The sequence below is a fragment of the Ceratina calcarata genome, unplaced genomic scaffold (genome assembly GCF_001652005.2).
Source record: "Ceratina calcarata isolate Rehan_Ccalc_2016 unplaced genomic scaffold, ASM165200v1 scaffold1, whole genome shotgun sequence".
In the NCBI taxonomy this organism is placed as follows: Eukaryota; Metazoa; Arthropoda; class Insecta; order Hymenoptera; family Apidae; genus Ceratina; species Ceratina calcarata.
In genome coordinates this window covers 929,531-940,912 of record NW_017130860.1, presented here as the reverse complement: position 1 = coordinate 940,912, position 11,382 = coordinate 929,531, and the positions used below count along the sequence as shown (strand labels likewise).

Below are 11,382 nucleotides of genomic sequence, written 5' to 3'. Positions count from 1 at the left end.
CGTCTGATTTCTTTTTAAAAAATGCGTTTCTAAAGTGTATAAACTTTTGGGATTGACTGTATAGTCAATACATCCTTAACGTTGTATATAATTCATTGAATAGACGACAGTTGAAAGATGCAAAGTAATCAGAGTTTTTCGGTGTAGTCATTGACGTAGATAAATTAACATACGTTATACAATCGTTAGAATTTATGGAAAAAAATTTAAGTTATAAAACTCGTCGTAACGAACCCATGAATTAAGGGAAAGGGAAAGGCATTCGCAGAACGCCTTCTAATTACACCTCCGCAGATTTTCGTTGACACTGGAACCTAGATCACTGTGATTTTCTACGAAACATAAATGATTGCTGGCTTTCGAAGCCCGAAACCCGTTCTACTGGCTTGGACCAGCTTAGAACAAGAAGCAACCGCGATTCTCAACGCGAATCACAAAGGATTTTTGAGAGCGTTCTCGAGATACGCGTAGACGCGTATTCGAGAGGGAAAGCGGACTTCTTTCAGCTTTTACCAGTCGCCGTTTTGCGTCTCGTGCAGAACAGAGAAAGTAACAGTGTTACCGGTATATGTGTACACGGAGATGCCTCGGAACTTGAATTTCAGACATCGCGTTTCGAAATTTTTTATTATTCTTTAACGAGCAGTTGTTGCGACACGTTCCATTCAGAATCGTATTTTAATTCGATGGAAGAACTGGACGCGCAAGACACAATAGACATTTCTAAGTACTTGAATTGAAATAAATTGAATATCAGTAATGAATAAAATTTATGGTATCGATCGATTGCAGAAACCTCGCAGTGAACTATCAGTTACAATCGCACGTAATAAGCGGGTTCTGTTTTTACTTTATTTAAATAATTGCGGCATAAAGCTATCATCGTGGTGATAGTCATCCTACGGTTTCGTTTTTGCTCTCGCTTCTTGCTCGTTGTAAGAATCATTAAAGTGTGAGAATGCCAATTGACAAAGGTCAACATATTAATCTCGAATCGCACGAGGTGATAAGACGATGTTTTTGCGATTAAATTATTGCAATGGTTAATTCGTTTCGGAATTTTGCAACGAGACTACACGATTCTCGGTGGCAAGTGCGCAGCTCGACTGCGTTTCGGGTCACTCTTGATAACATTTTTAAAAATGTGCACCACTTTACTTATTTCAATGACGACGAGATCATTTCTACTCGTTCGTGTTAATTAAAATTGCCAGTTAGCATACTTTCATATCTCGCTTCATTTGTGATAAAAACCAAGGAAAACAAGTGTTTATTAAAAATGGTGTACACTTCCTTCCAGGAAGAGTGTACTTTATAACACGCACTAGAACCGGCTGAAAAAGCAGTGCAGTTTGTTCGAAGTCAGACAAGTTAATTACAGCATGATATTCAGAATTCGATAAAAGTTTGAAAACTCCACAATTGTTTCGTTCGCTGGGACTTCTCGGACCGCGGGCCGTAACTCTTTTTACCGAACAATGAAATTGCGCTCGAACTAAACTCGTTGTTGGAAAACCCGAGCGACTGACTCACAAGAAGGAATTTAACGCGGCCTGAGTCAATCATCGAAATTGTAGGAACGCTCGCGCGATTTTGCCGCGGTTCTCTATATATTTCTGTAATGGAAAGTGTTTTAGGAGAGAGCCGGTTGCTCTAGCAACTTGGCGTGAAATTTCTCTGCCACTACCAGAACGGAGTTGATCTTTGACATTGCAGCTCTGACACTGCGAGTTACTAATTATCAGGTGAACGTTTCTAATTCTGTCGACGATTTTCTCGGTTTCGAAACAAGGATAATTAAAGTACAACGTTTACATTGTTTTATCTTCGTTTATTTCATAACAATTGTACAATGAGTCTATGTACAACGATTTTACAATATACACACATTAGAAAATTGTCCTGAAACAAGTAGTGACAATCCGTATCATTATTTTATAATGATTTCTATCAACGATTTCGTAGGAATTGTACAACAGTCTATGTACAGCGATTTTACAATATCCATACAGATTATTATAGTACGCGGTATCGTCGGCTAAACACGAGTTTGGTCCTTTCTCTGGCACTTTTTAGCGGCGCGTGTGTCAAGTGAAAACCGTCGGTCGTACACCTTAAATCTCTCGAGAGTGGCCATTTCGCAACGTTCTTTATCGCGGAACGATATATCATGATTGCTCGATCCAGCGTTTGAATATAATGTAACGTAACAAAGAACGAGCAACCGTGACCGTTGCTTGCTGCCATCGCATGACCGACTATGAATAGGAAATTTCTCTTTTTCGTTTCTTTCGTGTAATTACATCGTCGGATTTCGGTCGCTCTACAAACGACGCTTTTACGTCTCTGTTATAATACTGCCAAGCCTTTTTATAATGATTTCTATCAACGATTTCGTAGGAATTGTACAACAGTCTATGTACAGCGATTTTACAATATCCATACAGATTATTATAGTACGCGGTATCGTCGGCTAAACACGAGTTTGGTCCTTTCTCTGGCACTTTTTAGCGGCGCGTGTGTCAAGTGAAAACCGTCGGTCGTACACCTTAAATCTCTCGAGAGTGGCCATTTCGCAACGTTCTTTATCGCGGAACGATATATCATGATTGCTCGATCCAGCGTTTGAATATAATGTAACGTAACAAAGAACGAGCAACCGTGACCGTTGCTTGCTGCCATCGCATGACCGACTATGAATAGGAAATTTCTCTTTTTCGTTTCTTTCGTGTAATTACATCGTCGGATTTCGGTCGCTCTACAAACGACGCTTTTACGTCTCTGTTATAATACTGCCAAGCCTGTCTTCATCGATTTTTTAGAGACTCTGCCACGATCATAATTAATATTTCATTTATAAATAAACAATCTGACAATCTGACATTTATGAAAGCATTAAGTAAAAAAATATGCGTGGAGCGCATCAGCCGATTTCACGGAATGAAGCAACGTCCAAAAATAGGCAGGATCAAATTTTTGATGTTCAGGCCCCTCCGTGAAGAATTATAATGAACGATTATGTAACAAACATTTCGTGGGAACACGTATTAATTACATCAGACGTAGGTAAATAGCTGTTTATTACGATATTCTCAATGGCGATATCAATCTGGTCACCTGGTCACCTTTGGTCGAGCCAGAAAAAGATACGGGAACATCCGATTCCTGCAATAGTGACAAGATGAATTTCTTCTTAAAATTAGTGTTAATTAAGACCAGAGTTCTGTAGAAAAGAATTCTCAGTCGTGTGTGCGAGTTACCTTGAAATCTGATCAATAATAATTTCTTATACAAAAAATCACGATACGTGCTTCTGTGAATAAAACTGGCGATAACATTTCACACGACAATATTTAAGATAGGCGACAGACATCAGACGTCTAAAAAATGTTACATAATATCGTGTAACCTTTATTTTTAGTGTTTTTAATAAAGGCAAATGGCACGACCTCGTCGCCAAATAGGCAAATAATTCTGCGGGTCTATAAATAAACGTCGTGGAATTAAAGGGAAAAAAACTATTTTGTATTCACGAGGATGTGCTTGACGATTGTGTACGAGGTTATTTAAAAATTTTCATGCCTGACTAGATATTCGTTCTTATCTGCATAATTTTATTCCTCAACTCTTTAGAGCGATTTGTGAACGCGAGACTGACTGACATGATTCATTGCCAGTTTACGCTTATTAGCAGCGAGAGCCTGACTCGGTCGTATTCGTTATCACGTCGAAATGGAAAACATGCCCACTGTTTTTCAATTTCAATTTTTGTCATGGATTTGTTTCTGACGATGTAGAAATATTTTTTAAATGACGATAATAATGAGTAAGATCGTGCAGTAGGAAGTCGCGAATATAATAATGAAAGACAGTGTGAATTACTCGAGCGTTCGAACTGATTAAACAAGTACGACTACGTACCTCGTTCAGATCTCGAGTGACACGATTCTAATCCTGCGCTGCATCATCGTTGCCATTGTGGCTTGAATCTCAGTAAGTAGGGGAACGAGCGTGACGAGCGTACGTCGTGTCGTCAACGACTTCGTTCTGAATGAGTCGCGGCGACAATTTATCGGACATCTTCTCCGAGCTGGGCTTGTTCCCAAACTTGAAGCCTCCGTTCATGCCTTGGGGATACGAGGGCAAGGCTTCTAATATCCTGGGAGGATTCTTTTTAAAAAATGAACATTTGTTGACCGAATTCTCGTCCATCCAACCGGGACGAGCCATCATCCGCCCCGTTGCCACTCGCTGGCTAGGTCTGTAGCCGTCCAAATCGGTGATCACTGGCGCGCTGCTTTGCAGATTCAAGGCGTTCAATTGATGATGATTGCACCCGAGTGGAACCGAGTCCTCCGAGCCGCCCGACTTGCTCAGCCGATTCCCTGGCTCTGTACCGTAATCAGGAATTATTCTCCAAATTGTTTGGCACATCGATCTTCTCACATTTACTTACCGAATGTTTTCGCTTCTCTGACATGTGCCAATAATTTATCGATCCTACTCCGTCGAAAATAAGTGTCAGCAATATCTGGTTTCTTCACTTCTTCCTGTTCGCTACTTTCTTCGTTGTCGGCTTCGTTACCCATTTCATCTTCGTTATTATTACTATTATTATTACTATTATTATTATTATTGAGATCCGGTTTGGAAGTCACTGCATTGTACTGTATACTATCTTTTGGAACCAACGTGGGCGGAGGGAGTGGAATTTGCGTGGATAGATCCAGCGGTAGCCTCCAGCGACCCAATTCGTCGCACCAGGTCGCCTCTGCCCTGACGGCAGTGACGTCTCGGAAGGGGCACCCTGGTCGGAGGTGAGGGATCATCGCTTCGCAGATCTGCGTGATCAGTAGTTCTCTTCGAAGAAGATCGCGACGCTCCGCGTCCCAAGAAGCTTGGAGATCTACCGCCTCCATTTCCAGCTGCTTCACCCGTTTCGCCATGCGTTTCAGTGCGTCTTCCGTGGATCTACGGAAAATCCACGTGTGTGGATGAAGTGACAACAGGAAAATCAGGATATAAGAAATATCTTCTTAGATTTCGTTTTTAATCCGTTTATCACTAACCTAAGCTGACCGTAAACTTGGAAGACACTTCCGTTCCCTTCCTGAGCGCTGGACTCCAAAGCCGAAGCGAGCGCTTCCAACTTCTTCCTCCTCTTTTCTCGCCGCCTTCTCAATTCCGCGTCTCCTTGCGCCTCGCCGCCGATGGTCAGCTTCTCTAATCTCTTCATCACCTCTTGCATGGCCGCCTCGCGCTTCTTCCTTCGTCGCTCTTCACGCTCCAAATCTTGTTCGTCCATCGATCGTTCCGAAACGGGCTTCAAGCTGGGATTAACACCAGCACCGGTTTCGTATCGTATCTTCAGAGCTTCCAATTCCTCTCGTAGCTTCTGAGCCGACAGATTCGAATCCTCGCACTGTTTTTTCAGCCTCTCGACTTCCTGCGCGTATTCCGTTCGCCTGTCGCTGTCCTCCTCGTCTCTTTCAGGAAACTCTCGAGAGAGTGATTGATCGTTCGACTCGAGCATTTTCTTAAGCCGTTGTAACTCCAGTTGGTATTGCCTTAATAAAGCGTCTTTCGGATCCTCGTTAATCACAGGCTTGTTTTTGATACACCGAGCTCTAGCCGCGTATCTCAAAGTACTGAGCGTCTCCTCGGCGTCCACGTCGCTGGGGCTTACGCAAGCTATCATCAGGGTCCTCGCGTTTCCGCCGAGGCTGTCTCTCAACAACCTCGTTAATTTACTGTCTCTGAAAACGAAAAAAAAAAGAGATTCGATAGCATCGATTTATTATCGATTCTCCGACATCTACTGACGTACCTGTACGGCACGTGCCTGCCATGGCCAGCGGCCAATGCACTGATAACGTTCCCCAGTGCGGAGAGACTCAAGTTGATACTAGCCGCTTCTTTCAATCTGTCCCCAGTGGCACCAGTCCTGGCTTGCCTCTCAGATCCAGCGAGATCTACCAAATGAAGTCGCCCCCTTTTTACAGTATTCTCAGTCTTACAATTCTCATCGTTGATCTCCAATGTTTCTAACGACAAGGTCAACACCGCGTGACTCCTCGAACTAGCAGCGTTCATTTTTGTAGCCGCCGCGGCTCTTCTCCTGTCTCCCTCCTCGACCAGTCGAGTGCACTCCGCAGCATCCTTCACCGTCACTTCCCTCAAACCACCGGCCACGTAGGTTCCGCGATGAGGGTCCTCCTTTAGAGTCAAAAGATCGCTGGTCCCGTCTTGTAAAAGGTCTCTCAATCGCTCGTTGTAGATCTCCAAGTAACTGAGTAGCGCCAGGTATCTCATGTCCGCGCTGGCCGTCGACGTCGCTTCGAATACGTGGTCCAGCGTACGCTCGATGAATCCTCGCATCGTGTGCGACTTCCCGCAGCCCGTTTGCCCGTACGCGAACACGGTGCCGTTGTAACCGTTCAGAACGGCTTCCACGATCACCGAGCCGACGTTCTCGTACAGAGATTCCGTGGTCGCCTCGGAACCGAACGCTGCGTCGAATTGGTACACCTTGCCGTTTCCGCTTCCACCGGTTGGACACTCCAGAGTGCAGCATTTCGACGCAGAGTCGATCGTTATTACACTCTGAAGGTAGTGAATGAATTAGAGACGGAGGATTATTATTATTATTCTTGGCAAAGATATTTTGTTATTAAGTAAAACATACATGAAACGAACGAAGTTTCAGTGTCGAAAATCTTACAATTATTCTTATCTAATATTTAATATTTTACCAAGGATAAATATTAAAGCAATCGTGTGTTCAGTGTTACTTGAAAAAAATGTTTAATCAAAATAAAGAAAACACTTATTAGAATCGTTGCCCAGTGGGTGCTAAAAGTAGACGAAAATTTATGACACACACTCGTATTATGTAAATATTTTTCTTAAGTACACGCTCTTTCAAGAATCTTAAGAGGGTAAACTACTGCCAAGTGTGCCCCCGTTAAACTTTTCTAAACACGAAGCGATTTGGACGCTTCATCTAACTAAAGTATTCTTCAAACCAAAAAATTGACGCCAGAATTAATTATAGATTGTTTTATTTATAAGAAGTCGTGAGCCGAGAGGCATTAGAAGAATACATGTTTCAGAAGTATATAAATAGTTCACTATCGATTCAATTACGTGGAAACGAAGTGAAACATAAAATCGAACTTTCTGTCGCGTAGATTCAGCTTTTATTCAAATTCTCTTGCCCGTCTTTTAAACTCTTTAAACAATTGATCGTTTGTTGCAAGTGTACATTAACTTAAAACCCTTCGTCGGATGTCCGTCGACGTTGTACTCTATGGGGCATCGGAGAGCTAGTAGCCGTCATTAAATTTACCATTCCATAATATATTCAGCAGGTAGCGTAGGCACGCTAAGCTAATCGGTGCACAGGGTGCATAGATAGCGGTATCGAACCATCGCATCGTCCACACGTTTCTTTACGTTACTGATATAGATATACGTGCCGTACGTGTTCCACGTGTTTATTGACGGACCGAATGTATGTATATATGCCAAATCGATGGCGAGCCACCACTTTTATTTCTCTTTTACGTGCATGACGACACACGTGGTTTACAAGTGGCATAGAAACAGGCACCTGTGTATGCGTAGGTGTAACTTTCTTGTGTACGTATGATTCACGACGAATAAATAAGCAATTGTGCAAAACAGCGAAACTCGTTTAGCTGGAAACAGCAATTATTAGATTGGCAACTAAGTGATTGCAGATTTTAAATAAGAAGTCTATCAACAAAATCCACAATCATTTAGTTGCCTAATACTAGGATGCTCTTTAGAATGCTCGGAGAACAGGGAAAGAAGGGTAAAAAAAATAAAAGCGTGATTCTTCTGCTGGAAATAATTGATTTTATTTAATGCATGCACGGTGATTTAATAAAAAGCGTATTCGTCTCGAGAGAATTACGAATCGAGGTTCTGAACTTAGAATAACGTTCTAATCTCAGGATTCTCGAAAAGGACGAAAACTGAAGGAATTTCTCGGGGAAATTATCAGGCAGGAAAAGTGCAAAGTGAATGCACGCCGGTCGCGTGTTTTGACACGGTCGCTAGGCTACATCGCGCTCGATACAGCAATGACGAGTTTTCCACATATTTTCGAGAGTAAACAAAACGGGACGTGAAAAATGTTAGTGGAAAAGCGCGGTGCAACACGGGGGTCGGTGGTTCTTCATCCCTGCGAACGTACTTTGCATCCCTGTTGCAGCTCTCTCGGGTTCAGCGGCCGACATCTCACGGCCACTTTCACTGACTCGCTCATCTAAAAGCAAGATAAAATAAATCAGACTCCGTTCCCTCGTATTAAACGAGGAAAAAAGAAACTGTTTTCGTTCCGATTAACGATCTTAATGAAGCTTGATAAAAAATGTTTATACAACACTCGAATAAAGTTTTTATTTCATTCGCACGCCGCGGAAAGTTTGCGTGAAAGCAAAGAGTCAAGGCTGAAACTTGAATGGATCAATGTAGAAAGGAGAAAGCTTAAAAATGAGTTGAAGAAACAAGGAACGCATGTGTCGCGTTAATGCACTGTGTATAGAAGCAATTTTCCCAGAGTAGGTACAATTTTTGTCGCATCGAGAGCATGTTTCTTTAAGCTGATCAAGTATTCCACTCGTGTTTTACTGCGGCGCGTGGGTTGGCCTTGAACCCAGTTACGCGTTGAATTACCCCAAATTACAGCGTGCTCGACACACACTCATTCTTTCGTATGATTCATGGAATCGTATATCGAAATAGATAAAACTAATTGTCGTTTAATATCTCAAACGAGCTGCATTATGTCTTCGCATTATATACACAATTAGAGAAAAGTCGATTATGAGAGTTACAAAGGGGCATTCAGACATTACAAGGCGTAAACAAGTTATAAACGGCATTAAGAATAAATAAATTGAATTATAAAAAGGTTACGCTAATAAAGTCTTTATCTTCATTTCCAATTCAAACCACCAATTGGCATTGAAAGAAGTCACTTATGACCTTTAATTCAGAAACATCGTTCCACCTGTCAATAAATGTCTACTACTACTAAACAGCATTAATAAATAAATAATCACTATGGAAATAAGTTTGCACAGAGAATAATTCATCGTTTTACCAATCGAATCGAACAGAGAGAAGTGGGTCAAGTGCGAGAGGTTGACAGATGTGCGTGCATCGATCATACGCAGATGTCACAAACACCAAAGAACTCTTGTTGCGCAACAATTTATGCGTCCGTGCATGAAATATATCTATATATCGCGGCAGGCGTGAAGAATGAAGTGGTTGGACACGAGTTAAATCGCAGGTATAACAATTCATCCAACGTGTTTTACGTTCGCGTTTCGTGCTCGACATGTAGATGAATTCTGATCACGAAGGGTAGATAAGAAGACGGCCCCCTAACCGAGTGAACTACGGATTGACCCACTGCATGGCTACCGAAATTAAACTCGGATTCACCACAGCAATTATATCTATATCGTTCAAATTTCTTTTTTTTTTTAATCCGTCGAACGTTTAAGTCGAGGAACGCAAATTGTGTAAATCATCAGACACTTTTTTTATTCAATTCATGATTGAAATTATGAATTCATTATAATAGAAATGAGATGAGGAATTAATTTATAGAGACTCGTGCTAATTAATGTAATTTAATGTGAAGTTACGCCGCGTTCATGATTGACTCCTGGGTACTTACTACAACGAAAGATGCGTCTTCTTCCACGACATACAAATTTATCCTCGTGTATCGCGGAAAGGTAATTCGAAACGTACAGTGCACCGCATGACAAGCACACCTGAACTGGTGCTGCGAATTCGAAACACCTCTCGACGTCGACTTGCGCTCGTTCGAAAAATCAAAGGATGCGCGCGCAAGCCTTCCCGTCGTCCGATTGGTCTCCGACCCGTGATCATATGCTCCCGCATGCTCCCGTTCGTGTACTCACGTTTTTCGTCTGCACTTTTGATTTGAAACGCCTTTGACATGGCGGGATATAACTTAAAGAATAAAGAGGAACTGGAGGAGTATTTGAAGAACCTGCACATCGAGTATCAGTTCGGTTGTTTGAGCGAGAAGAACCCTGAGGGTAAGAAGTAAAGACGATTCTAACCTCGGCACGATAAGAACATTGCAACGGTTTTTCGATAGTTTGTCATCTACTGGCTAATTATCACGAAGCGGTGAAGCAGGATTTCAAGGAGGCTATATCTGTGTACAAAAAGAATTGCGACGAGCACAATTACGGAAAGAGCTGCACGAAATACGGCGGCTACCGGGCAGTGGGTTAGTACAGATGGCGAGCGCGACGCTCCGCGAAATTTCAAACTACGATCTTGTTCGCCTGTAGGTAAAGATTGCGAGAAAGACGTGGCCGAAGGATTCAAATACATGCTGAAGGGATGCGAACAAGGCGATCCGAAGGGTTGCCTCAACGCCGGCGTATTGTCAGTGACGGACAACAAACTCACAGAGTCTAAGGGAGAAAACCATGTCGCGGTTGGAATGAATCTGTTGAGGAAAGCCTGCGATGCCAGTAACGAGCAGGCTTGCTTTTATTTGTCAGGCATTTTCTTATCCGGCATCGAAGGTGTCGTCGAAAAGAATTTTAAAGAGGCATACGTGTTATCTTTGAAATCATGCGAAATGGGAAACCCGTACGCGTGTGCCAATGTATCTATAATGCACAAAAAAGGTGATGGCGTGCAACAGAACGCAGAACTCGCGAAAACGTTTAAGACTCGTGCCGAGCAGTTGTTAAAAGAAGTAAATGAACTTAAGAAGCAAATCAAATTTCATCAAGGCATCGATCCATAATTTTAGCTCGTTTAAAAATGTATAGGTAGAAATAAAATTGAAATAAAATAGGCCGATCCATTTATACAATCATCCATCCTGTGATTTAAACAAATTGTTAATAAATGTCACTGACTCCTTAACTTGATTGGTTTATCGTTTAATTACCCATCAATTGCCCTGCAAGCGTCGATGCATCGCCGCTCGCCTGACAGTAGGCAATTCGTTACACACGACGCGCTCACTTCTAACGAGAAAGTCGTATAGAAAGCTTGCGCGTTCCGAGTATAACGTTAAATTACTTACACTTACGCTCGGTGACACACAATATTCCGCTCGTTCACGTACTCAGAGAGATACATCGTACGTTTCACTTTTCATAGCTAATTTACATGTGTCCCTTTTGAGGCTCGCATGTTTTCTCTTTCGCTATTTCCTTTAGCAATAGCAATTTTTAAATTCCTTTCAAATTGTGACAATCAGTCACATAAATTTTCAATTACTGATTCGCGATTGCAATCTTTTTAAAAACTTCGTGAAGTCATTAGAAAACGCTTCAAATGGTT

At 42.1% G+C, this 11,382-nt stretch overlaps 2 protein-coding genes across 2 annotated transcripts; one reads left to right on the top strand and one right to left on the bottom strand.

Annotated features, from left to right (window-relative positions):
* Positions 1-2,383: 2,383 nt before the first annotated feature.
* LOC108625728 (osmotic avoidance abnormal protein 3) lies at positions 2,384-9,855 on the bottom strand. Its single transcript, XM_018026002.2, has 7 exons — positions 9,719-9,855; positions 8,222-8,293; positions 5,828-6,603; positions 5,070-5,756; positions 4,457-4,971; positions 3,922-4,391; positions 2,384-3,165 (listed from the first exon to the last, which is right to left on the bottom strand). Exons 2-6 carry the CDS (start codon positions 8,291-8,293, stop codon positions 3,991-3,993), a joined length of 2,451 nt encoding a protein of 816 aa, XP_017881491.1. The 5' UTR covers positions 9,719-9,855; the 3' UTR covers positions 2,384-3,165; positions 3,922-3,990.
* Positions 9,856-9,906: 51 nt separating this feature from the next.
* Positions 9,907-10,959, top strand: Coa7 (Cytochrome c oxidase assembly factor 7). Its single transcript, XM_026817481.1, has 3 exons — positions 9,907-10,109; positions 10,172-10,306; positions 10,371-10,959. Exons 1-3 carry the CDS (start codon positions 10,007-10,009, stop codon positions 10,835-10,837), a joined length of 705 nt encoding a protein of 234 aa, XP_026673282.1. The 5' UTR covers positions 9,907-10,006; the 3' UTR covers positions 10,838-10,959.
* The last annotated feature ends 423 nt before the right edge of the window (positions 10,960-11,382 follow it).

Excerpts from the sequence above, each read along its gene's own strand:
- Coa7 (XM_026817481.1), top strand. The coding sequence starts at position 10,007 with ATGGCGGGATATAACTTAAAGAATAAAGAGGAACTGGAGGAGTATTTG. Across the intron at positions 10,110-10,171 it reads GAGCGAGAAGAACCCTGAGG|TTTGTCATCTACTGGCTAAT; the intron begins GTAAGAAGTAAA and ends GTTTTTCGATAG. Across the intron at positions 10,307-10,370 it reads CGGCGGCTACCGGGCAGTGG|GTAAAGATTGCGAGAAAGAC; the intron begins GTTAGTACAGAT and ends GTTCGCCTGTAG.
- LOC108625728 (XM_018026002.2), bottom strand. The coding sequence starts at position 8,293 with ATGAGCGAGTCAGTGAAAGTGGCCGTGAGATGTCGGCCGCTGAACCCG. Across the intron at positions 5,757-5,827 it reads GGCAGGCACGTGCCGTACAG|AGACAGTAAATTAACGAGGT; the intron begins GTACGTCAGTAG and ends TTTCGTTTTCAG. Across the intron at positions 4,972-5,069 it reads CAAGTTTACGGTCAGCTTAG|ATCCACGGAAGACGCACTGA; the intron begins GTTAGTGATAAA and ends GATTTTCCGTAG.